General features: G+C 36.5%; 4 protein-coding genes, 1 long non-coding RNA gene and 1 other non-coding gene across 53 annotated transcripts; 5 read left to right on the forward strand and 1 right to left on the reverse strand.

Annotated features, from left to right (window-relative positions):
* The first annotated feature begins 889 nt into the window (after positions 1–889).
* Positions 890–3,633, forward strand: LOC120001764 (probable WRKY transcription factor 51). Its single transcript, XM_038850222.1, has 3 exons — positions 890–1,149; positions 1,255–1,401; positions 3,101–3,633. The coding sequence occupies exons 1-3, from the start codon at positions 929–931 to the stop codon at positions 3,297–3,299; spliced, it is 567 nt and encodes a 188-aa protein (XP_038706150.1). The 5' UTR covers positions 890–928; the 3' UTR covers positions 3,300–3,633.
* A 316-nt stretch (positions 3,634–3,949) lies between these two features.
* TRNAL-AAG lies at positions 3,950–4,030 on the forward strand. Its single transcript has one exon. It is a non-coding gene; the product is annotated as a tRNA-Leu (tRNA).
* A 169-nt stretch (positions 4,031–4,199) lies between these two features.
* LOC120003074 (small GTPase LIP1-like) lies at positions 4,200–9,057 on the forward strand. 2 transcript variants are annotated; one of them, XM_038851975.1, is made up of 8 exons: positions 4,200–4,852; positions 5,979–6,055; positions 6,242–6,333; positions 6,428–6,569; positions 7,098–7,402; positions 7,922–7,975; positions 8,078–8,211; positions 8,716–9,057. In XM_038851975.1, the coding sequence occupies exons 2-8, from the start codon at positions 6,034–6,036 to the stop codon at positions 8,909–8,911; spliced, it is 945 nt and encodes a 314-aa protein (XP_038707903.1). In that variant the 5' UTR covers positions 4,200–4,852; positions 5,979–6,033; the 3' UTR covers positions 8,912–9,057. The 2 variants fall into 2 exon arrangements, with proteins under 2 accessions (XP_038707903.1, XP_038707902.1); XM_038851974.1 differs by lacking the exon at positions 5,979–6,055 and having other exon boundaries at positions 4,201–4,852.
* Positions 9,058–9,560: 503 nt separating this feature from the next.
* Positions 9,561–10,080, reverse strand: LOC120002502. The gene is made up of 2 exons (XM_038851272.1): positions 9,851–10,080; positions 9,561–9,774 (listed from the first exon to the last, which is right to left on the reverse strand). Exons 1-2 carry the CDS (start codon positions 10,078–10,080, stop codon positions 9,561–9,563), a joined length of 444 nt encoding a protein of 147 aa, XP_038707200.1.
* A 980-nt stretch (positions 10,081–11,060) lies between these two features.
* Positions 11,061–14,140, forward strand: LOC120001868 (alkane hydroxylase MAH1-like). Its single transcript, XM_038850368.1, has 2 exons — positions 11,061–11,555; positions 11,679–14,140. The coding sequence occupies exons 1-2, from the start codon at positions 11,115–11,117 to the stop codon at positions 12,756–12,758; spliced, it is 1,521 nt and encodes a 506-aa protein (XP_038706296.1). The 5' UTR covers positions 11,061–11,114; the 3' UTR covers positions 12,759–14,140.
* A 3,394-nt stretch (positions 14,141–17,534) lies between these two features.
* LOC120001601 lies at positions 17,535–25,137 on the forward strand. 47 transcript variants are annotated; one of them, XR_005468995.1, is made up of 13 exons: positions 17,535–17,676; positions 17,756–18,176; positions 18,405–19,051; positions 19,156–19,244; positions 19,354–19,458; positions 19,640–19,830; positions 19,976–20,070; positions 20,326–20,389; positions 20,608–22,619; positions 22,765–22,833; positions 22,946–23,070; positions 23,157–23,221; positions 24,837–25,137. It is a non-coding gene; the product is annotated as an uncharacterized LOC120001601 (long non-coding RNA). The 47 variants fall into 47 exon arrangements; XR_005468966.1 differs by lacking the exon at positions 19,976–20,070 and having other exon boundaries at positions 20,326–22,108; positions 22,262–22,358; positions 22,499–22,619; XR_005468992.1 differs by lacking the exon at positions 19,976–20,070 and having other exon boundaries at positions 20,326–20,656; positions 20,749–20,845; positions 20,955–22,619.
* The last annotated feature ends 522 nt before the right edge of the window (positions 25,138–25,659 follow it).

The following is a 25,659-nucleotide window of genomic DNA, read 5'->3' on the forward strand; positions in this document are numbered from 1 at the left end:
GTTGGGCTGACCCAAAAAATGGAGCCCATGCCCGCCCAAGGGGTCGGGCAAGGCCGAGCTCGGACCTAGGCCCGCGGGCCAAATGATGACCCCTACTCTTGTGTTACGTCTTTGTCATGGATTTGAATGTTATCAGATTATTTTGTTGAAATTGTTAACAATTGTTATTATATATATATATATATATATATATGTCTGGGTGTGTGTGTATATATATGCATATGTATCTATATTTTTAAAATTTTGGTACATGATAGTCGTAACAATAAAAAACATAATCTCACTTTTTTCTAATTTGGTTCATTACAATAATAACAAACAAGGGTAATGGTATTACACCAGTAATGTATAGTCGTAACAAACAAGAGTAATGAATACTTGGGTAAATTTTACCCTTCTTTACCAAACAAGGGTAACACTTATTCTCCATAATTATTATTACCCTTGTAACATTTACATGAGTAACAAATTATACCCCCGAATTTTTACCCTCTTACCAAACGCACCCTTATAGGTGATTTTGTTATGTACACGTGGCTCTGCTGCTAGCAATGGTATAATTGGGGAGTGGAAGCGCACAGCCATATATCTCCCACCGAAGCAATTCCGCCTATCAAAAACAACAAACAAAAAAGCAAAAGATAAACATGTTCTCATGACAAACCACTACGTCATCACACCGACGTCATAACCTTAGCCCCAGAGAGTGACACGTCGCACTCACAAGGCACCTTCCTTATATGACTCCAGGAAAGTGTGTACGAAAGAACATGCTTAAAAGAAAGTTGAACAACGCAACATAAAAAAAAAAAATAATAATAAAGGAGAAAAAAAAACAAATAAATAAGAGCCTCATTTACATTATGATGGTAGCTTGTATTGACACTTATCCCCCCCCCCCCCTTACACTTCCACCTGGTTTCAGTCAATGGATCACACTCCTAATCAAAACCCTAACCCTAATTTCACTCACTACAGCAGTCAATTCGTCGATCCATTGTCCTCGTCGGACTTCGAGTTCTCCGAGTATCTCAACGTCGACGGTGTGTTCGATGACGATCATTCTTCCTCGCCGAGTATGGTGTCATCGGATCACATCGGGGGAAGCTCGACGGGGCATAGTGTTGCACCATCAATAGATACAACCATGCAAGTGACTTACTGTATTTTTGTTTTTCTTACTAATCGGCTGTTGTTTGTTTGATTTGGATGTGGAAATTGAGATGTGAATTGTATTCTTCTTTGAAATTGCAGGAGGAGTAAAAATGGGGTGAAGAAGAACAAGACGGAAGCGACACACAGGGTTGCATTTAGGACTCAATCGGAGCTGGAAGTAATGGATGATGGGTATAAATGGCGCAAGTACGGAAAGAAGTCTGTCAAGAACAGCCCCAACCCAAGGTAAGGATAAGACTTTGATTGGTGAAGAATTACAAAGAACGTAACTTACAAGTAGTTTTTCCTTGCACGTGAACTAGTAAAATATTCATCAATGAAGTCCTAAGTACCCACTTGTGAATTGTGATGAAGCTAATACTGAGATATGTGTGTATATATATATATGTATATGTATATGTATATATGTATATGTATATGTGTGTGTGTGGTGTTCGAAATCTGGATCTTATGTTCATATGAATTGAATATATATGTAGATTGGACCCCAGTTATGGGAGTGTGTGTTTGTGTGATTGGCTGGTTATGTATTGGTAAATATCTCTATATACAAGTAATTAAACACATATTGCTCATACATATATATATATTTATTGATGAAGCACCCGATCCCTAATTTCTATGAGTACTGGGCCATAGATTCATGATAAGGTATTCTAACCAAAACAATGAATGTGGACCATGAACTCCTTGTCATTCTTTTTTTCTTTTTCCCATTGCATGATTGGATTGTGATCTATATATATATGTTGATTTGGATATATCATTCTTACATCACCATGCATGCGCACACATGTATCTATATATTTATATACTAATGGCCTCTTTGCTTGTTGTCATAACAATGTACGGACTCCACCAGCACCTAAAAAGTGCATATATACATATGTCTCAATGGTTTCTAGATCGTTTCACTCTATTTATATATAGATGATATAAAAATATTAAGTTAGTGATCCATTAATTTTGGCGTGCTGCTTGTCATTATTGGAAATTTTAATAAAACAAACTTAAATACTTAATAATTAAATATCTATCATGCAAAAACACATAGAAATAGAAGCTATATGTTTGCAGCCTTCTATATATAGTAGTGTAGGGGGAGCCAAAGCAGCTTCCTTATCATGTCATGTACACCGGACCCTACGCATAATATTTGGCTTTGTCTACAACTACATGAGAATCGATCACTTTGACTTTTCTTCTTAGTCTGCTAAGGACTGAGCACAACTTTCGCTAGTAAATTTGTTGGCTAGTCCTAGAGCGAGAGGAAATGTAGCCAACAGAAGGGCAAGCCATATATATAGGTCAACTTTTGTGGTCTATATATATAATACACAGACACACACAGACACTTGTGTTTGTGTGTGTGTTTACATAGTATTATGATAAGGCTTCTTGTTGCAATAATTAATGTTATGCAGCCGCCTCTCGACGTAGGCAAGGTTTTGCACGGCTGAAATTAGACGATCAATAGACATGGTCTCCTTGGGAGTGCAAAATTAATGATGGTTGGTAACTGTCCTAACTGTTGAGTGAAAGTGTGTCAACAAAGACAGTATATATAGTTCATCATGTACATATATGTATCATGCATGGAAGATAATACTTACACACACACATATATATATGCAGCATGTGTATGCAAAGCCCACACGTGGATGTTGATTAGGATGATACTCTTGCTCTTATTTGTTCTCAACCATCCCATATGTGTGGATTAAATCCATGACTCCATTTCCCAACTATCGATAGTAGTGGCACTGATTTGAGTTTTGATTGGCCTTAATTTCAAAGTGGAATGTTTAGTATATGCTGCATGTATAGATTCATTTTATTTCTGTTGAGGCTGCCTCACAGACTTTTATATGTATGACGTCATGAATTTGAGATTTTAGTTACATTGTATTTACAACCTTGGCAGGAATTACTATAAATGTATAACTGGAGGATGCTATGTGAAGAAGAGAGTGGAGAGGGACAGAGAAGACTCAAGTTATGTGATAACAACGTATGAGGGAGTACACAACCATGAAAGCCCTGGTGTGGTCTACTACAACCAGATGCCCCCTAATGCTTGGAACTTTCAACAATCTCTTCAGTCTTCCACCTCTTATTCTTGAAATTTCTTGGCTTTCCATATATATACATACATATCTACAAGAATTCTCTTACGCGAACTTAAAATGCGGATCACCTTTTGAGGATATGGATAAGTGAAATGATAAGTGGGGCTCACTACTTTGTGTCTCATATATTCCAATTTAATGGTGAAACATATGTTCGCATTTTAAGTTCGCCGAGAATTTTGTATATATGTGTATATATATATGTCTATATCCTGTAACATACTTATAATACTATAGTTAATTGAGTAATATATAAGTGTGTATGTACCATTTTAACTAAATGATTTGTACATATGGAAGTTGTGTGGACGTTGGTCTTTAATTCTCATTTCTCTGTCAGTAAAAGTGACCACTAGATCTCTCTATCGGAAACCCACTAGGCCATGAACTGTTGACACGTCCATTTAAGCCAAAACCCAACTGTATTGTCCTTTAGTTGAACTCTGATTTTTTTTTTTTGGGTGGTCCAGTTCCACATAGGTTTCTTGAACATGTGGACTTTGACCCATAACCCATTATATTTGTACGGCTTGTTTTGAATGTATACGTCAACATATATATATGTATTATGTATATACACATGATTTTGAACAGGTTGTGAATATTGAACAATATAATTAAGAACGCACCCTGCAATCATAATTGTTGAGATGGCCGAGTTGGTCTAAGGCGCCAGATTAAGGTTCTGGTCCGAAAGGGCGTGGGTTCAAATCCCACTCTCAACAAATTAAATTTTATTTTATATTTTTTCGTCTATTTAGAGAAAACTGATTGGTCCGTGAGATACAAGCGTCACAGACGGTCGTGCACAATCAGCTCTCTGTTAAAGAAAGCTACCTGCCTACCTCACCCGCTTCTTGGCGCGTGTTTGCACTTTCTCATCATCGGTTATGTTCCCACACTCGCCAAATTTCGATCAGCAATCTGTATTACAATAGAACCCTAACCAGTTGATCCAACGGATTTGGGCATCATTTTAACTTTCGTTTCCGGCAATTCGGCCTGCGTAATTGGCTGTTGCCGACCTCTCCTTGTAGAACTCGACTTCAAATAAGTTTTTGTATTGGGGATTTCGCTTGTAAACTTTCTGAGTTTCGGATCTTGTTTACTAGACACTCTGTATTCCAGTGTCTAACGAATTTGAGGGGAAACGCTGTTCCCTTTTCTGTGATTTATCAGTTTGAGAATCGTCTTCGAGGATTCCCATTTCAGCTTCTTGTTTGATTTTATTTGAAGATGTCGGGTCTTGGATGGGATGATATTGGCTTAGATCTTGGCTTAGTTTCAATGTAAGATGAAAGCGGTAATGAGTTCTTGGACACATCTATGGATACTCTGCTGTTTCTCATGGAGATTGTGTGTGCTTAATGGAACTTGATTGGTGTACAATTGAGGGGTTCAGTAGTTATTTTTCTTATTTTTTGTTGGCTCACTGGTTTGATTTGGGGAGAGAGACATGTTTTGGAGGGACCGTGAGAGGGAAAACAAGGAGCAAAATGGCTGGCCCCCTTGCGGGCAGGTCCGGGTTCTAGTTGTTGGTGATTCAGGTATTCTGAGCTCGATTTTGCTTATGGTAGTTTATTATTTTTTCTTTTTTTTTAAAGTTTATGGCTCCATTTTGGTAGTTTTTGGTTTATATCGGTTGCATGTTTGTTTGCATAAATGTGATTTGTGTGGCGGGTGTTTAACGTATTCTTTTGGAGAAGTCCTTTTGTGCTGATCATGGCTACTGAAATTCAGAAACTGTGAATGCACTGGATCTGCCTATGACTACATTTGTAGTGGTTACTGCTCACTTGCTCAGTACAAGTTAAAATATACTTTAGTCTAGGAATTGGACCAACAAATGGCGTAGATTGAGAGGTTTTAAAGGATGTGCGATTGGATCTTGATTCTAGATGTTCCTGTGAAAACCAATGGTATAACTTTGTCTATGGGTGGTTTAGCTAATAGCTTTAGATTTTTTTTTCCGTACATAGTTGCATAAATTTGAGAAAAACTATTGTGTATCGCTCATGAGTTGTTAAAACTGGATGAGTTATTATATTCATTCTGAACTTAAGAGTTGATGCTGGTTTCTGCCATCATATTTTCCTTTCAAGTTTTGCAAGTTTCAGCTTCATGGCTGTGCATCATCCAATTTAAGTTGTGTCCATCTTGCGACTTCTCCCTTTTTGCAACTACTTTTTAGGGCCATTAGCTTAGCCTCCTTGTAGTTCTTCTCTGCACCTTCTTTGGTGCTTAATAAGTTAAGTGGACCTTGTAGTTCATCTCTAGTTGTAGCATTCTCCGATTCATCAATTAATTTGGGGTCGAACTTTTTAAATTTATTGTTCCGTAGAAATTACGTTTGAGTGGACCTTATGCTACTGAACCAGATTTGGTTTGTATGGACAACGAATTTTGAATTTGGAGTCTCTATGTTGTAGAGCATTGCGCATTGAGCGGGGATTTCAGAAAGGCATTGCCCTTCTGAGTCGTTGTTTGGTACATTAAATAGACATTCTCTCAAGTGATTTATGTTGATGTGCTAGGCCAACGGATTTCACTTTATTGGAGCTGGTATATTAGTTTATGTAATAGTATTCTCTTTTATTCTTGATGGAGATAATGATACTATGTCAATGATTTGAACCATAATTGGTCCATTTTGTGGTCCTTGTAATGGGACAGATTTTATCCAAGTTTAAGCGCCTGCCATCCTCAGTTGTGTCGGCTTTGATTTAGCATGCAAGTAAAGTGGTTAGAGGGTACGCCTCTTGAAGTTAAATTCCACTAAGGAGTTTTTGTGTGTGTTAGTGCGTTTTAATTTGAAAAATAAATTTGTGCTCTAATAGAAGAAACATTCTATGTGCTTGCTTTTATCCTTTTCTTCTTATTTTCTGTCTTTAACTTCATTTTGATTATAAGCATTATCTTCAAATTTCTTTTTCTAGGGGTGGGGAAGACTTCTCTGGTTCATCTGATAGTAAAAGGTTCGTCTGTTGCTCGGCCCTGTCAGACAATTGGATGTACAGTGGAAGTGAAGGTAAAACTCAGTGTCTCCTCATTACTACTCTAAAGAAGTTAGTCCCATTAGCGGAATTCTTGTTTTCACAAATGTTTGCTGGTTTCTTATTCAGCATACTACTCATGGAAATTCTGGTAGCTCTTCTAGTAGCATTAAAGGTGATGCGGAGCGAGATTTTTTTGTAGAACTCTGGGATGTGTCTGGACATGAGCGTTACAAAGATTGTAGACCTCTTTTCTATTCACAAATTAATGGTGAGTATTCTATTTTACACATGTTGAATTTGCATGAAAAAAGAGGGTGAAATGTAATGAAAAATATCTTATATTTGCTATTTTGATCATTCTAGGCTTGCTTCTTTTATATAGAAACCTTGGGCTTAGTATGGCTGCAATCATAATCTGGAATTATCATTAATATTTTTTTGAGTATTTTTCTCATATGTGGTTATGGCACATGATGTCTTTCCATGTGTTTTTCTTACATTAGTATTTTTTGTTTCAAATTTAGATGGCCCCTGATGATGCAGAGTTTAACATTATAAACTACTAGGCTATTTTAAATATAAGGCTGCCACCACAAGTATCACGTGTACTCTGAAAATATTGTCCTTTTCAGTTTTACCACATGGGTAGTGCTTGTGGCATTACAAGTCCACAATTATTAAGACTCCCTTCCTGATTCCTTTTGGTGTTGTAACTGTTTAGCCTTTGTGCCCGTTGCAACTTGCAAGCTTCGTCGTTGTTTCTTTTCCACTTACCACTATTCCCAAATTTGTATAGGTGTTATTTTTGTCCATGACCTTTCTCAGCGAAGGACAAAGACAAGCTTGCAGAAGTGGGCCACCGAGATTGCTGCAAATGGGACATTTTCAGCTCCTCTAGCTTCTGGAGGCCCTGGTGGTCTTCCTGTCCCATATATTGTTATTGGTAACAAAGCTGATGTTGTTGCAAAGGAGGGTACTAGAGGAAGCAGTGGCAACCTTGTTGATGTAGCTCGTCAATGGGTTGAGAAGCAGGGCTTGCTTTCATCAACCGAGGAACTTCCACTAAGTGAGAGCTTTCCTGGCAGTGGAGGCCTCATAGCGGTATGCATCTTCATCACTGCGTTCTGTATCTGTGGTTGTTTTTAGCATTTCACAAGTCACAACATGATGGTATTTACATTTAGAATTCTAGTATCCGGTGATGGTATGAATGATTTGACTATTTAGTGGTATACCTACACCTGCCATTATTTAGCTAACTGATTCTTAATTGTGGTTGTTTTTAGTATTTCACAAGTCACAACATGATGGTATTTACATTTAGAATTCTAATATCTGGTGATGGTACGCCTGATTTTACTATTTAGTGGTATACCTACATCTATCATTATTTAGCTAACTGATTCTTAATTGGGAATGACGGACATTTGGCAGACCTGGGAAAAATCTGTTGGGTTGATTACAAAATTTGAGCCGAGAAGCAAAGTGCATTTGTGGTCGATGAGGGATATAATTAAGTTAATAGATAATATTTTGGGCAACCCTGTTTCAAACATCAATCAGTTGTAATTTGTTTTGTATTCTAATATGAACGTATGGCTTATTACTCGTCATGGACAGGCTGCAAAAGAAGCAAGATTTGACAAGGAAGCTATGATGAAATTTTTTCGCATGGTATGTGCTCTCTCTCTCTCTCTTCCCCCTTCCACCCACATGGACACACACACGCACACAGAGAGAGAGATGCAAGTGTTCATGTTTGCAATTCCATCACAGTTGATCAGGCGAAGATACTTTTCGGACGAGTTACCAGCACCAAGTCCATGGTCTCTTTCTCCCATTCAAGGAACTGTCCATCGTCTAGATGAGAATTTAAGTGATGATGACCCGTTTTACAAGAATACTACTAGGTATGCTTTTCTCAACAGCTTGTATTCTTGCTTTTACTTCAAATGTTGCTATGAAGTTATATTAGTTCTATCTTTGGTGGGGGTTATAGTGGATGTGAATGAAGTATACTTCATTTAGTTGGACGACAACTGATTGGTGATCCGACATCATATATAGGGTATGCTAGATGGTTTATGGTAGATCAGAAAGCATTTTCACCAATATTATGAATTCAGGACTGCCATTTTTCACCTGTTGTCCACTTCCAGTGTGCAATGACCATAACCACCATTGCTGCTGTGTTTTTTGTTTGAATGGAAAATAAATTCATTAAGTACCAAGAAGGTGCAAAAGAGGAATTACGAGGTGGATGGAGAGATTACCTCCAGGAATACAAGTGCCAAAACACCAAAGTTTCAAAGTGCTGAAGTAGAATTTATTTACTACTTTCTGCATTTTCTGATGTGGATTTCTGCCTGTTTGAATTTGGAAGTGCTTTTAACCATATGTTTGTACTCCTGCAGTTTAGGTGGCGACCCTTACAAGTACAACATGCTTCCACCCCTTCCAGCGCAACGCAATCTTACACCGCCTCCCACACTTTATCCTCAGCAGCCAGCTTCAATGCCTGAGAATTATAGCTATCCGAGATATTCCTTGAGCAGTGCCCAAGAATTGAGCAGCACTGTGAGGTCAAAACGCACAAATATCAATGTCTGATGATATCCATGTCAGCTTTTTTTTAGTGCTGAAAGAATTCCCCTAGCCAAGAGAGATGTATTTGTCATGTTGATTCGATTCCTTATGTTAGCTTGTTAATTGATCACTTAATTCTTTTACACTACATATGGGTGTTTTGCGTTACACTTTACGCTTTTTTTTTTTTTTGTCTGGAGTTGCACTTTACTTACATGTGCAATGATTCATCATTTCGATTCTTTTCTATGAACTATCTTTTATCCCCCAAAAAATTTATCATACTTTATCATGCAATTTGCATGTACTTCAGCGTTAACCTTAAAACTTGGAAAAAAAAAAAAGAACATGAAAGAATTATTTATGTTTTGAACATCTTACATCAACCTAAACACCTAAATTCGGATTTTTGGACATATGATGTGAGCCTAAAAGCTTAAACTCAAGTTGTCAAGCTCGCGTGCACAATAGTTGTATCCATGATTTCTCACTTGATAATAGGGTAAGTGAAAATCGAATACACGATCTCCTGACTTCATATGGTTCGACCTAGATTCACCAATATATTAAGAATACAAGAAACACCTTTCAACAAATTGCCTTGTATTTCTTGGATTAAAGGCACGACACATAGAAAAGAAAAGATAAAGCAAAATTAAGGTTCCGAATTTGATTAGAGCTCATCATGATGGTGTTCTGCATCAATCATGCCCTCCTTCACAACTTGTGCTGTCTCATGCACCGCATGCCCTACAACTTCCGCCGCTGATTTTGCTGATTCCTCCACAGTTTCTTTGCATGATTCGAAGCTCTTCCCGGCTGCCTCCTTCATTTTGCCTCCGGCGCCATTTTCAATCTCTGCTTTGGCTTCCTCTGAACCCCTGAAACTGGACACAAACATTTCAACAACATCTTACGAATTATTAACTAAAAGTAACAACAAAAAAATACATCAAATCTTACTCTAAATTTGGAGGAGAAAACTGTGATTGCATTTCATGGACAATTGTCTTAATTTTTTCCCAGTAACTTTCATGGGATCTCTTCAATATAGAAATTGTGTCTGCCACAAGCTTGGATAGAGGTGGGTTCCCTAGTGTTTTAGGGTCATCTTGTGGTCCTCCTCCATCTCCCGATGTTGAGTGAATCTGAGGAAAAATTATGAGGCAGAAAACAAGCAATAATCTCTCCATTTCAGTACTAATTATCTTTCAACTTTGAAGAATTCAAAAGGATGAGTTTAATTTGAGGATATATATATTGTTATTATTAATTAAGATATGGGGGTTGTTAGTTTGCACACTTTGTGCCTTAAACAACAAGAAGAAACGTGGATTTATCCTCCTGAATTTAGGCAACCACGTTCCAAGTTCGAACAATTCAAACATGGCATGGTATTCTTGATTGCTTAGTTTGGATATTATCTGTTTTTTTACTTATAACTCACCTTGACCAATTCATCTTTTGGTTCTTCTCGCTTGTTGCTTTGGGACTTGGTGAATTGGTAGGACTGTCCAAAATTACCAAATACAACAAAAAAAAATCGACAATCGAATCCGTCGGTTATTTTTCAAAAAAAATTTATATACTTCTTTTAAGAACCGATCGATAACCGAGAAACAAAAAAATTGACAATCGGTCGGTTAAATTTTTAAAAAAATTTATACATTTCTTTAAAGAATCAACTGATAACTAAAAAAAAAAAATCGACAATAATTGACTGACTTGCCGATTCAATTTACTGTAAAAAAAAAAAAAAAAACCGATTGTGTACAGCCCTAATTATTGGAAAAGATTTTTTGGCTTTTTGCCAAATTCTGCTAAGGAGTAGTAATCATCTATCATTTTCTCAATTGTGGTCCTTAGGCTCGACAACCATTGATTGTCACACATGAACCTACAAGTACATTATAAAAACTGACAAACATCAACCCATAAAAGCTATATAATTAATCTCCTATTGAGCCTTGAATCTTTGGTAAGTACTAATTACAGGAGTTGAAAGAAATTATTGCAGATAAAGCAACAAAATTAAATCTGTGATGCTCATGACTTGTTAAGAAAATTCTCACCTAATTAAGTTAAACCCTGATTAATTTGTTTATGTGATAAGTTGGAAGGTTTAGCAACTCAATGATACCTTCCTTATATATCGAGTATTACTTAAGAACAACACCTCAACAAACACAAATACAAACACAAACACAAACACAAACACAGTTCTTACATGGCTTCAATAGGTCTTGTTGAGATCTTCTTTGCACTCATTTGCTTTGTGATTCTTCATCACATAAGCAACAGAAATTGGCATCTGATTAATTGGCCGGTTATAGGAATGTTGCCGGAGATTATTTTTAATCTTCATCGTCCACATGAACGGATAACAGAGCTTATGGAGATAACTGGGTGCACTTACATGTTCAGAGGACCCTGGTTTTCTGACATGAGGGTCTTAAACACAGCTGATCCTGCCAATGTTAATTACATCATGAACACAAATTTCTCAAATTTCCCAAAAGGGTCTGAATTTCTCAAGATTTTCGACATTTTGGGAGATGGGATTTTCAATTCCGACTCAGATTTGTGGAAGAGCCAGAGAAGGAGTTCTCAAGCTTTGATAACTCATCAAAGGTTTTACAAGTTCCTAGTGAAGACTATACATGATAAGGTAAATGTTAGATACTATGTCTATACGTACAACCTTATTTTCTGATTAATAGTGAAAATCAGCTGCTCACTCCTAAGTTGTTGAATCACACACACATATATATATATTTGTGTGTTTTTCTAGGTAACTAAAGGGATAGTCCCAGTCCTTGATCATGTATGCAAGCAAGGGATTGTGATGGATATGCAGGATTTCTTTCAAAGATTCACATTTGATGCTACTTGCATGTTGGTTACCGGCTATGATCCAGGGTGTCTATCGACTGAATTTCCTAAAATTGAATTCGCAGAGGCCATGGATGCTGCAGAGGAAGCAATATTTCATCGACATTCGTGGCCGGAGACAATTTGGAAGGCACAGAGGATGCTAGGCCTTGGACAGGAACATAAACTGAAGAAAGCTTGGGAGACATTAGACCGCGTAGTAGCTGAATACATATCAAGAAAAAGAGAAGAGCGTGATCAAAGACTTGAATCGAAGAATGAAGAAGAAGAAGGCGTTGATTTGTTAACATCATTCATGATTGAAGCTGATGCAATGGCATCGAAATCGTCAGCGGATAAATTCCTTAGAGACACCATATTGAATCTCATGCTGGCAGGGCGTGACACTACTAGTTCTGGTCTTAGTTGGTTCTTTTGGTTACTTTCAGAGAACCCGAAAGTATGGACCAAAATTAGAGAAGAGCTTAAAGCAATAATACCACCAAACGAAGGTTCAAACTGGAGATTATTCAGAACTGAAGAAGTGAACAAGGTGGCTTATCTACACGCAGCTTTGTGCGAATCTCTAAGGCTATATCCACCAGTTCCATTCCAGCATAAGGCCCCTCTACAACCCGATATCCTTCCGAGCGGGCACCGGGTTGATCCAAAGATGAAGATCTTGTTCTCATTGTATTCAATGGGAAGAATGAAATCAATCTGGGGGGAGGATTGCTTGGAATTCAAGCCTGAAAGATGGATTTCGGAGCGAGGAACTGTTAAACACCAACCATCATATAGGTTCATGGCTTTCAATGCAGGACCTAGAACTTGTTTGGGGAAGGAAGTGGCCTTTACACAAATGAAAGTTGTTGCAGCTGATATAATCCATAACTACCAGATTGAGGTGGTGAAAGGACACCCTGTGGCTCCTAGTGCTTCAATTATCCTCCATATGAAGCATGGTCTTAAGGTTAGAGTCTCCAAGAGATGGGCATGACATTACTCATGGGATAGGACGAGACAAGTACATATGATGTTTCTGAAATAAAGTTAATAATAAAAAGTTATAAAAATGTCTCATTTCTATGTTAAATAAAAGAAATTCGAATTGCATGCCAGAGCGGCTGAGAGATTAAAAAAGGGAAATAAAAAAGCGAGAAAATTTAATGCAAAACGGCTATTTTTTTAAAAGCTTTGGCAGAAAACTTTTAAAAGGAAGTGCTTCCCCCAAAACCCTACGCCTAAACCCGTAAAACGACGCCGCATGACCCTAACCGCCTCGTACAGTAACGGTCATATCAAGATGCTTCGAGATACACGGGAGATACCGGTGGAGCGTGAAAGAATTACAACTCACAAGTCACAAGACAAACAAACAGGCTTACAGTGCAGGAGAACCTTCTCCAAATTAGGGAAACCCGAGGGCTACTCTTCATCCGATCTCTGAGTTCGAGCAAGGGGCTTGCCTTTTTTCAACTATTTCTTTTTGTTCTTCTTTCAGCTCTTCTATTCAATCAATTCTGATCTGGATTTCATTGTCGTCTTTCCTTGCAGCGTCTTTGCTTTCTTCACCTGTTTTCCGTCGCCGAACGCAGATTACCTGACACTATGCGATCTACGATTTGGCTGTTAGGGTTTGTGTTTTCTCTCTCTGTTTTTGTAGTTGTGATTAATCTTTTTTTTTATTAGGGTTTTCTTGGTTTGACAATTAGTTGACCATATCGACGGTGGTTATAGTGTGAGTTTTTTTTCCCCCCAAGATTGGCTTGGTTTTGCTTCGTTCGGTGTAGTCTTTGCCTGGGTAATTTTGAGAATATCATGGGGCCAGAATATACAGCGGGCGTTTTCAAGTACCTAATGAAGATGTTTGTTTTTTTGTGTTTTGTCGCTTTGTTTTTGGAATTTTTATAACTGGGTTTTATTAGGGTTTTTCTTTACGTCTATGAGTCTAGGATTTCTTTTATGTTTTTCAATCTCTCTTTTTTTTGTTCCGACAATCTGTTTTTGCTATTAAAGGTGGTTAAGTTGGAGTGGCTTTCTTTGTTTGCTTAATATGGTTTGGCCTGGCCTAGGCATGGCTTGGCTTTGCCTGTTTTAGTTTGTTTTGGCTTGGTTTAGGCACGGGTGGCGACTGGCATGAACAAAATTGAGAATTTCATTATGCCAAAAACATGTAAAGCCGCTGTCACAAAACAAATAATTTTTTTTTTCATTCTGCAAAAGACATGCAAAGCTGTTGTCTTTAAACCAATAAAACTGTTTGGGTTTTCTTTCTTTGTATTCAAAATTTTGATAATCGGGGTTTTTAGTGTTCGGCTTTTTCAAAAATACTTTTGAGTTTTTCGCTTTCTATTTTCTATTTACTCTCTCTTTTTTTTTTTCCCCTTCCTAATCTCAACAATTATTTTATGATATTGAAGGTGCTTAAGCTGCAGTTTTTGTTTTGAGATTGGCTTGGCTTTGCTTGGTTGGGTTTGGTGTGGCTTGTCTTGGTTTAGTCAAGGGTGATTCCTTGCATGAACAAAACTGAGAATTTCATTCTTCCAAAAACATGTAAAGCCGCTGTCACAAAACCAATAAAACTGCTTGGGTTTTTGTGTTTTTCTCCCTTTATTTGGAATTTTATAATCAGGTCTTTTCGTGTTTTGCTTTTTTTTTTTGGATACTTTTGTGAGTTTTAGGTTTCTCTCTATTTTTTAATACCGACTGTCAGTTTATGATATTTAAAGGCTTGGCTTTGCTTTATTTTGTTTGGTGTGGCTTGGTTTGTTTTATGCAAGGGTGGTTCCTTACATGAATAAAACTAAGAATTTCATTCTGCAGAAAACAGGCGAAGCTGTTGTCTTTAAACCAATAAAACTGTTCGGTTGGCTTTTTTTAAAGTACTTTTGAGTTTTAGCTTTCTGTTTGATATTTACTCTGTTTTTTTTTTCTTCCTAATCTCGAGAATTATTTTATGATATTGAAGGTGCTTAAGCTGCAGTTTTTATTTTGAGATTGGCTCGGCTTTGCTTGGTTGGGTTTGGTGTGGCTTGTCTTGGTTTAGTCAAGGGTGATTCCTTGCATGAGCAAAACTGAGAATTTCATTCTTCCAAAAACATGTAAAGCCGCTGTCACAAAACCAATAAAACTACTTGGGTTTTTGTGTTTTTTCTCCCTTTATTTGGAATTTTATAATCAGGTTTTTTGGTGTTTTGCTTTTTTTTTTTTTGGATACTTTTGTGAGTTTTAGGTTTCTCTCTATTTTTTAATACTAAGGCTTGGCTTTGCTTTATTTTGTTTGGTGTGGCTTGGTTTGTTTTATGCAAGGGTGGTTCCTTACATGAATAAACTAAGAATTTCATTCTGCAAAAAACAGGCGAAGCTGTTGTCTTTAAACCAATAAAACTGTTTGGTTGGCTTTTTTTAAAATACTTTTGAGTTTTAGCTTTCTGTTTGATAGTTACTCTGTTTTTTTCTTTTACTTCCTAATCTCGACAATTATTTTATGATATTGAAGGTGCTTAAGCTGCAGTTTTTGTTTTGAGATTGGCTCGGCTTTGCTTGGTTGGGTTTGGTGTGGCTTGTCTTGGTTTAGTCAAGGGTGATTCCTTGCATGAACAAAACTGAGAGTTTCATTCTTCCGAAAACATGTTAAGCCACCGTCACAAAACCAATAAAGCTGCGTGGGTTTTTGTGTTTTCTTCTCCCTTTATTTGGAATTTTATAATCAGGTTTTATTTGGTGTTTTACTTTTTTTTTATGATACTTTTTGTGAGTTTTAGGTTTCTCTCTATTTTTTAATCCTGACTGTCGATTTGTGATATTTGAATGCTTGGCTTTGCTTTATTTTGTTTGGTGTGGCTTGGTTTGTTTTATGCAAGGGTGGTTCCTTACATGAATAAAGGTAAGAATTTCATTCTGCAAAAAAAACATGCAAAGCTGTTGTCCTTAAACCAATAAAACTGCTTGGGTTTTTTCTCTTTGTATTCGGATTGGTTTAAAATACTTTGAGCTTTAGCTTTCTGTTTGATATTTATTTACTCTGTTTTTTTCCCCTTTTAATCTTGACAATTATTTTATGATATTGAAGGTGCTTAGGCTGCAGTTTTTGTTTTGAGATTGGCTCCGCTTTGCTTGGTTGGGTTTGGTGTGTGGCTTGTCTTGGTTGGGTTTGGTGGGTCATAATACAAAATTCAGAAGTTTCTATGGGCCTCAAGGTACAAGCAAAAGAGGTTGAGGAAGAAAATTGGGAGCAAAAGGACATTTGGGAGTGATTTAAATATATCATGGTTCTTCATAAGTTGCCCTCCCCACAGTTTTACAAATTTCACTGTTAGGTTCTGCTTTTATAATTTGATGAATCTAAGCAGATAACCTTTAATTATGTTTAATATCATTTACTGAACTTAATTGGATATTGTAATTGCTATACTGCCACTAGTTTAAGAATCATTATGTGACTTTTTAGGACTTAATTGCAAAATGGCTTTTGTTGTTCAATACAATACGTCAGTTATCTAATTGAAAATTAAATTGCTTATGTTCGTTCATTAATCATATGATTCTTATAATTTATAATAAATTGGAAGAAATTTTATTTTAAGTTGATAAGTACATGACTAAGAATTGCACACACAGATTTATGGCACCATTGATAAAACTAGCATTTGCAAATGCTTATTATTGCTGCCACCTTTATATTTGTGCTGCTTATGTACTTGCGTCTTTTATAGGCCTTTTTAAAAGGAGATCAGATTCATTGCTGAACAAGTAATTGGAGAAAGTGGCCCATGAAATAATGGAAGTTTCTTGTTGTATATGGTGTAGTTTCTAATTCTGGTAATTGAATTTTCTCACACTCTATCCAAGGCTCTTCATGGATATGACTCAGCCCTTGAATCTTAAAATCATTGCGAATGTAAATGTAAGAGTTGATAGAAGTCTCTAAAATTTAAAGCAGTGCTTTAATAGGGTGTTTTGACTGCTTTTAAAGAAAAGGGAGGAGGTCAACAGCAGATGAAAGCTTACAGATGTTTAGTAGGGGGCAGACAAATATTTTCAGGTGATCACAAAAGGTATATTGTAATGATTGTCATGTTCTTCTTTGTTTTGGTATGAATTTCTTCAATCTCTTTCTTGTGTCGCCTGGACAGAATCACCTGCTCATGGTGGTTTCAAAGGGACACGCTTTCTAGTACCCTGTCACGAAGTTTCTATGTAAATCGTCTTGCATCGCCTATGTGATGCCAATTATCTTGGGTTGACTGGGGTTGTTATATGTCAACCAACTTTCTAACTTATGGCTTTTCATCGTTACCCGATATAGAAAAATACAAGGTTTTATAAAAGTACCATTATATTAATCTCTCTCTGTGTGCTCTGATGCCTCTTGCTTATTCTTTAATTATCTGATGTTTCATTCTCTTCTTTTCTGATTTTCCGCATTTTACCCACATTTATTTGTTTCAATGGTTCTGTCAATCAAATTTTTATTTGCAACATGTTTCTTTACACAGGCTTGGTATAGGAGAGATTAGGCAAATGTTTCTTTTTGGGGAACTACAAAGATGCCATCAATGACTTGAACATGGCTGAGGATGCAGAGGTCACATTTGGGGCAAATAGACCTATAGAAAGTAAACGGTAAGAAATTGTTCACAAATGTCTAAAAATTAGTAGTAAAATAGTTCCACATAGCCATCTTGGTGGTGTTGTCATTTGTGGTTTGTGTCTGTGATATGAACTTCCCGTCTCTGTGTTTTTTTCAAGCAAGGAAGATGTTACTCAGTCAATTCTCTAGTATTTTCTGTTCAGGTTACTTTTTGTTTGTCATATCTACCATCTATTATAAAACCCAAAGATCTTGAGCGATTTCCTGGAGACTTCGGATGTTTTTTTATCTACTCGCGCGGTTGGGGCTTTTGTGGACATAGGTGACTGTCCAATTTTTTTTCCTCCTTTTGATCTAATGGCTGTCATTTGTGCTCCTGTCTGATTTTGTCTGTTCTACAGATGTCCAGAGCCTTCTTCGCGTCAAAACCAGTGAGGCTTCGAGAAACCAGATGCGGCTTCGAGAGATCATCGTACAGTTCGGTGCATGTACCTGCTTTTGACGTATCTCTTCTTCAAGTTCTCCCTGTCCCTTTTCGTCTTTTGCTTTTGTTTTGTCAAATTAGGGTCGATATTCGCCGGAAAAATGAAGGCCCTTCTCCATCGGATAAAATCGGAACGCAAACTATAGGTAATATTCACTTACGTCTGCACGCCTCTTCTTCTTTTCTTGCATCTGCATGATGGATGCATCTCCCACTGGTGGTTGGCGTGGTTCATATCTGGGGAAGAATAGCAGAAACCAAGAAATTGCGCAAAGAAAATTTACAATCTCTGAGCAGCTAGACCGATGAACGCGACAAATAGGACCTTTTTTTTCAAGGTCAGGCTTCATCATATATTTTTTGTCAAAGGCGACTCTTATAGGGTTCCCAATAAGTGGATGTCTACGGTAGTAACAAAATTTGTCTTCACTTACAGAGAATCCGGCTATGCTATATATGTATATATATGGACTCTCTCTCTATTTAATGAGTTTTGTTATTGCTGTATTCTTACTTAATATGCTGCTTGAAACCCATAAATTTTGTTGTGTATGTTATCATTTCAGGAGATAAAGGTACTGCGAAGAGTGGAAAGCCTCTTTATTTCAAGGGGAGCACATTCCATAGAATTATTCCCAGCTGTATGATCCAAGGGGGTGATTTCACTCTTGGTGATGGAAGAGCTGAGGAATCAATATATGGTGAGAAGTTTGCTGATGGGAATTTCAAGCTAAAGCATACCAGACCAAGTAGGATTTTTACAATTATCTAGCTAGCTTATTGTCAGTGGATTACTTCAGTAATAGTTTCCATCCAAATAAAGTGGCTTGATGGCTTATGTTCAATTATTTTCCCTTAATGCTGCTCATTTTACTTTAAGAGAATAAATGAATCAAGAGTGTCAAACTACATAATGAATAAACAGCATTGGGTTATAAGTAGTGCCTCCTGGACTTGCCATATCTGCAGAGGCATGCCAAGAATATCAAAAAAATGGACATAAACTGCCAGAAGTCTTGCGGAACAGCAAAGGATGTAATTAAGGTCCTCGATATGAGGGACAAGTGTAGAAGTAGGTATGTTTTTAATTCACAGTGGAAGTTTCAGATAATGTTTTGACAGTCTAATGCCATTTCTAAACAGCACGCTTGGTGATATTCATGGAGTGCCGCGAGTGCCTTATCAAGGAAAGCGAGGAGAATAATATGTGATGGTATGAACCAGAACCTCATCTCCTTTCATTTTATCTCACCATTGTAATTTATTTCTTCATCTTTTGTATGATAATGTTCATGTTATGGACATGCTTGGTCCCAGCTTATAGGATTTCAAACTAAACCTCAAGAAGGTAATAGTTTGCAGATTAACTTATCAATTCGTAGCTGTTCTTGGGCGTAAGCTTGCTGGTATTACTTTCTTCACATTATTTATCCGATTTCATAGTATCTCATTGTCGTATTATCTCATATTAATATGCTTGTGAAAGCTTATGAAGGGCTAATATATATGCTTCAGATCAACCTTGACTCAGCTAGAGGATATAAAATCAGAGGAATGACAGGCTACTTCGAGATTGGATTATTGATGAGGAGATTGGTTTGATGCTTAAAAGTTAAAAAGGTGATATGCCTTCCATCTCCTTCTTCCTTTTTTATCCTTTGGATAAACATGCTGAGAAACAAGAAGATCTAAATTTCAGTTAGAAGATCTAAATTTTACATCATTTTCTGTGAATGTTTAATCCCTTCAAGTAGTTTTCTGTGAGTAGCCTTTTAAATTGGATTATTTATTGTTTGTACAGTAGGCAAAGGAAATGGATGTTGTTTGGGTAGCAACTGCTGGTGTGGATTGGCTGTCATGTCCTCAGCTCTTCATTTTGCTGGTAAGTAGGCTTTCCCAATCAAGTTCTGAAGATGTAGAGAGAATGTGTACCCAACTGCTGGTGTAGATGGCCAACTGTGGCTGTCATGTCCTCAGCTTTTCATTTTGCTGGTAAGTAGGCTTTTCCAAGTTCTGAAGATGTAGAGAGAAAATGTTTCTTTCCTTGCCTTTTTTTCTCTCCTCCTTTCACCATTTTACAACCATGTGCATGTTAACTCTAAAAAGTGGCAACTGCCAACAATGTATACATTGACAGTGAGTTAGTGGTTATCAAGATTTGTTTTGGTGCTAGACTAATTGGGAGCATGAACTTATGGCCAGGTCTAAGAGGTTCTGCATAAACTGTTTAAGGTCATGTGGTCCCTTATTATTCAAATGAAAGATTATTTTGAGTCAATGCATTTTGTGTGTTGCAATTCGTATGCATGATGCAGGGGAGGCTAAAAAGCTTCTGCGAATTGCAAATGTCAGTGATAAGTACACAATATGTACCTACCCTGCTGATCCTGATCAGATTTATTGATTAATCACATTGTCTCCTTTGTTTTTATGTAATAAGATGCTTAAACAGTATCTAAATACATGACATTGCTGCTTATTGTTCAGGAAATCGACTTGAAGAACAAAGGATACAATTGTAAACAAAGGACTATTCTATTCCGCTTTTTGGGTATTTTTTCATGAGCACTTCTCTCCTGACATCAAGCAAAAGCCTTCGATCTGAACACAGGATGAAAACAATCTTCATGTCCTTTTTGGGTTCTTGAATCGTTAATTTATCTGCCTAGACCTATCGATTGAGATTATTGCTTCGATCTTTTCTGCTGTTAGTATTTAACTGTAGTTGTGTTCAGTAATTTAATTTCACCTTCTTCTTTCTGCATGCAGAGCACCAGTTCAAAGAGATCTACCCTTTACTGTGTTCTTCGCCGTTTGGGTACTAGTTATTGAGGTTTTTTATTTCTTCAATCATTTATTTAACTATTTAAACATATTGATCTGGATTGTTGTTGTGATCACCTCTGTTAGTATTTTACTGTCATCGTCTTCCATATTTTAATATCACCTTCAGTTCCATATGGGGTTCATGATAGCTGCTGTCTTTCATCAACCTTTTATTATTGAGGTGAGCTTTCTATTTCCATGTGGAAAAAAAAGATGCTTTCAATGTGAGATATTTTGGTAATAGATTATACTTTGGTGCTGTGTTCAACAACTTTTAATTTCTTCTGTAGTGTGTTTCCTCAGATTTGGTTCCTTTGCTTTGCCACTTGGTATACCGATGTTGTTTTGCTGCAATGCTGCGTTCGATTATCCATCAACGATTAATCGTGTCTCTAATGTTTGTGACCTTCAATATAAGATTTACTTACTGCCTATGTCTTATATATCAGTTGCCATTGCCTAATGCAGGTGTGTTAGATAGATTGATGATATGTAGAGTAATAGTTGTCATCAGAGCTTGATCTATATGCCCTTTGCTTTCTTTTGCTCTGTTTCTGTCTGTTTCTTTTCTTTTTGTCGAAGTTACTTCCGCAATTGAATTTATAAGTTCCTTATTTTTTGAGATAATCCAATTTCGTGAAACTTCTGCAATTAGCAACTGAATTTATAAGTTCCTTTTCTTTCTTTCATGGTCTCTGATTGTGATATGTCTTTAGCATACTTTTGTTTTTGATAATCCTGCAAGTAGTTGTTAATCATTTTTGTTTTCCTTGAAACTACGACTCTTAATTTGTGCAGGAAGTGAGAAGATAGGTCTTAAAGTTGAAGTAGGAGAAACACATCTCTAAACATGCCTGGATTCTTTTTGCATTTCCTAATTTTAACTAATGATGTTTCGGACAATATATTTGTCAAACTGGTGAACTCATTTGAATGAGAGTATTGTGTATATATTTTCACCGGAAGCAGATTATAACACCCGCCGCAACGCACGGGTACCTTCTTAGTCATATTATAATGGACAATCATAGTGCTCGTTTGCTTCACTTAACAGCTCAAATATTTTTAGCTTGAAAACCTTCAGACCAGTAGTTTTTTCACTTTGGATTTGAGTATTCTCAATTCTTGTCTTTGAAAATGCAATTGGATATGGCGGATGATCCAAACTTTACATTTCTCTTGTCAAGTTCAGATTTGCTTCAAAAGAATTCCTCGTCCTAGATTTGTGGCTCTTTCCGTGGTCAAGCTTTGCGGAATGGTTGAAAGAGTAACCTCTGGTATTTTCACTGCATGGTTGCTCTATGGTTTTGTTTGAGTTATGGCAGGTGCCCGGAACATCCTCAATAGAGTGTTGAACTACTAATTCTTTATTATAACACATAAATGGGCTTTAATTTCTAGCTATGATTTCTGCCCCTCATATTGGTACTGCTCTTTTTAATTGGTAGGTGTCATTCCCTAATTGATCTTCAGTGTCTTGAAAAGCATTTGCTACACATACTAACTGCATTTTTTTGTCCAAACTCGAGTGTTCTTGCTCAGATTTTAAATTGTTTGTATTTGTATCCAAAGCCATGACTTACAAAATTTAGTGCAGATTTGAGTGTCAGACCTACATGTTTCACGCTATAAAGTACATTATTTAATTAATTCCTCAAGATTTCTTGGTCCATAAGGAAGAACCTCATGTCATGGTATGATCCGTCATGTGATTTTTTTACAACGTTATAAACTCTCTTATGAATTCCGTTGGAAAGGTACAAAATCCAGAATTTTGATAATAGAGTTTTGTTAGGGTTTGGCTTTTTCATACCTTTTTTTTTTTTTTTGCAAGATTGACTTGGCTTTGTTTAGGCAAAGGGTGTCTCCTTGCGTAGTAATTTCATTTCGCTGAGGATACAAAAGCCGGAATTTTGATAGTCAGGTTTAGTCGGAGTTTGGGATCTTATGCTTTCGTGAGTTTTGGTTTCTTTTTTATTTTTATTCTCTCTTTTTTGGATTTTTTTTCAATCTTGGTGCTCAGTTTATAATATTGAAGGTGGTTAAGTTAGGACTTACGAGTTTTTTTAGATTGGCTCAGCTTTGCTTGTTTTGATTCAGTGTGGTTATCTTGGTTGAGGGAGCAACCAGTCTTGATAGATGGAAGCAGATAGCCTTCAATTCTCTTTGGTATCTTTTACTGAATGTCTTATTCCTTTCACTACTTTATTTTTCGAAAGTTTGTGACTTCGCTTGAATGATTAGAGACTTGTCTGATTCGAAGAATGCACTCTGTGTAAAGAATATAGATATTGCGTAAGTATCAAAAAGCAAATTGACAACCAAGTGCTATCTCGGGAAGATTACACCAAAGCTTTGTGCTGTTACTCCCTGGTATGATAGTCATTCTCAACACTCACTCAGGAGGTTGGTATCTTTCGTACAAACAAAGCATGATAATTTTCACGCTTTCTCCACATCATAGTAATAGACACTGTGCCTTCCTCCAATAGATGTTGATGACATGGGTAGAAATCTGGTTACAAGTTTGTAAGGTTAACTGGCTTCTTTGTTTCAGGTGAGTTTTGTACATAGTTCTTTTTTCCACAAAAGTCGAAAACTATATTTTTTTTGAAAGTGTGATATAGATGATGTTCAAAACATGGATTTTTGTTGGTCAATATGTCGATTATCTAATTTTAAAATAGATTGCTTTTGTTCCTTCAATTATCATTTTAATTTCATCGTTAATGATATAAATTGAGAGATTCTATTTTAAGTTGATAATATTTTTGACTAAAGAATTATAGACAGATTTATGGCATTGATTGCTTATGTTCCTTCAATTATCATTTTAATGTCATTGTTAGTGATATAAATTGAGAGATTCTATTTTAAGTTGATAATATTTTTTGACTAAAGAATTACAGACAGATTTATGGCATCATTGATATACCTGGCATTTGCAAATGCCATATGATTATCATTTCAGGATCTCAATGCTGATTCTCTAGACATGACATATTTTAGGTCTGCCACTGCCACTCTTTATAATCTATCATTTTTAATTATTTCAATGCAACATAGTTTAAGTTAAGATTAAGTTTTCCAAGTGTTTGTGGTACCTTGGAAATCATCTTACTTGAAACTTATATAATCCTTTATAAACCAAGAGCAGCAGAGAAGACCTGATAATTGCTAAAAAAGGAAAGATAGAAAGTGGCTTTTTGGAAGAATGTGGCATTCAAATTTATATTTGCCAACCAAGAAAGCATCTTTTGTGTATGTTATACTTTGTAATTTTGAACATGGTTCCTTATTTTATTTGCACATTGATGTGTTGTATGTTCTTGCTATACCAGAAAATGGGTCTTTTGATGCTTAATTTGGATTTCTGCCTATGAATGTGTGATTTGTAGTAAATATCGATTTCGTGTGTTGAATCCTGTGATTCATTTCAGAAATCCTATCCAGGCTATTATGATATATGACTTTCAACCTATGAAACCAATAACTCAATTATAATGACTGTAGCCATTGAGTAAAATTTTGTCTAAAATCTAAAGCAGCATTTCAGTAGGGTGTTTTGAGTTTTGACTGCTTTTTAATAAGAGAGAGGGGGTGAACAGCAGATGTTAGCTTAGATGTGATTACTCATTAGGGGCTGACAAATGTTTTGAGTTGATCATGAAACTTAAGGTTGTAGTGATTGTCTTGTTGTTTACTTTGTTTTTGGTGTGAATCCCAACTTTATACTTCTCTTATAAAACCAGAGAAACTGTAGTACGTACGAGTAGGCTTGTTTTCAGAAGAGATTTTTGTTGCCTCTATTTTGATATCTTATATGCTTATGGACTGTATGTGAGAGTGAAATATTAACATGTATTTGAGGTTGTTTGAGGTCCCAAAAGAATGAGCTCATTAAGTGATATACTTTACTTTTGTGGTTCTGGCTTGAAATTCTCTGCACACTGTGGACTAGCCAACTGAAATGTACCATGAAGAGTTCATAATTTTGGACTGCTTTTTAAGAAAGGGAGGGGTCAACGGTAGATGGAAGCTTTAGATGTTAAAAGGGGGCTGACAAATATTTTCAAATGATCAGAAAACTAATGGTTGGAATGATTGTTGTGTTGTTCTACTTTGTTTTTGCTGTGGATTTCTTCAGTGTCTTTCTTGTGTTGCTTGGACAGAATCACCCACTCATAGTAGGGGCGATTATGGTTTCAGATAGACACTTTTTAGTATCTCGTCGCCAAGTTTCTCTGTAAATTCTCTTCCACCATCAATGCGAGGTCAACTATCTTGGGCTGACTTGGCAGGGCTTTATAAGTACCATTATGTAAATATATCTTTTCTTTTCTCTACGTCTGTATTTTGATGCCTCCGGCTTATTCTTTAATTACCTGATGCTTCATTTTCTTCTTTTCCAATTTTACTAGTTCCCTCCCCCCATTCTTTTGTTCCGATTGGTCATATGAATCAAAAAATTTATTCATACAAGTTTCTTTACACATGCTTGGTATAGGAGAGGTAAGGCTAATTGGGGGGGGAACTACATAGATGCCATCAATGACTTGAATATTGCCAAGGATGACAAAAATTAGTTGTAAGGCAGTTTCACATAACTTGGCATTTCTTGATTAGATAGTTATTTAGCATTTACTTGCACTTTTATGTTCTTTGAAAAAATTGATCCTTGTTGGCATTTGTAGTTTGTGACATTTGAAAATTTAATTATTTAGCATTTGTGTTTCTTTCATACCAGTAGTTCTTTTTCTTTACACTCATTGTTCCTCTGTTCTTGTCTTTGAAAATGCAATTGGAGACGGGGGGATGATCCATCCAAACTTCATACTTCTCTTATAAAGGTCAGATTTACTTTGAAAAGCTAAATGGTTTTAAAAGAGTAACCTTTGGTATTTTTACTGCGCTTTTGTCCTTCTCTGGTTTTGTCTTAAGTTATGGTGAAGTGCCCAGAACTTCCTAGTATAACAATCAAATAGGCTTCTAAGT

The sequence above is a fragment of the Tripterygium wilfordii genome, chromosome 7, assembly GCF_013401445.1.
Source record: "Tripterygium wilfordii isolate XIE 37 chromosome 7, ASM1340144v1, whole genome shotgun sequence".
Classification (NCBI taxonomy): Eukaryota; Viridiplantae; Streptophyta; class Magnoliopsida; order Celastrales; family Celastraceae; genus Tripterygium; species Tripterygium wilfordii.

Excerpts from the sequence above, each read along its gene's own strand:
- LOC120001764 (XM_038850222.1), top strand. The coding sequence starts at position 929 with ATGGATCACACTCCTAATCAAAACCCTAACCCTAATTTCACTCACTAC. Across the intron at positions 1,150-1,254 it reads CCATCAATAGATACAACCAT|GAGGAGTAAAAATGGGGTGA; the intron begins GCAAGTGACTTA and ends TTGAAATTGCAG. Across the intron at positions 1,402-3,100 it reads AAGAACAGCCCCAACCCAAG|GAATTACTATAAATGTATAA; the intron begins GTAAGGATAAGA and ends CAACCTTGGCAG.
- LOC120003074 (XM_038851974.1), top strand. The coding sequence starts at position 4,762 with ATGTTTTGGAGGGACCGTGAGAGGGAAAACAAGGAGCAAAATGGCTGG. Across the intron at positions 6,334-6,427 it reads GATGTACAGTGGAAGTGAAG|CATACTACTCATGGAAATTC; the intron begins GTAAAACTCAGT and ends TTTCTTATTCAG. Across the intron at positions 7,976-8,077 it reads TGATGAAATTTTTTCGCATG|TTGATCAGGCGAAGATACTT; the intron begins GTATGTGCTCTC and ends ATTCCATCACAG.
- LOC120002502 (XM_038851272.1), bottom strand. The coding sequence starts at position 10,080 with ATGGAGAGATTATTGCTTGTTTTCTGCCTCATAATTTTTCCTCAGATT. Across the intron at positions 9,775-9,850 it reads TTTTCTCCTCCAAATTTAGA|TTTCAGGGGTTCAGAGGAAG; the intron begins GTAAGATTTGAT and ends GTTTGTGTCCAG.
- LOC120001868 (XM_038850368.1), top strand. The coding sequence starts at position 11,115 with ATGGCTTCAATAGGTCTTGTTGAGATCTTCTTTGCACTCATTTGCTTT. Across the intron at positions 11,556-11,678 it reads TGAAGACTATACATGATAAG|GTAACTAAAGGGATAGTCCC; the intron begins GTAAATGTTAGA and ends GTGTTTTTCTAG.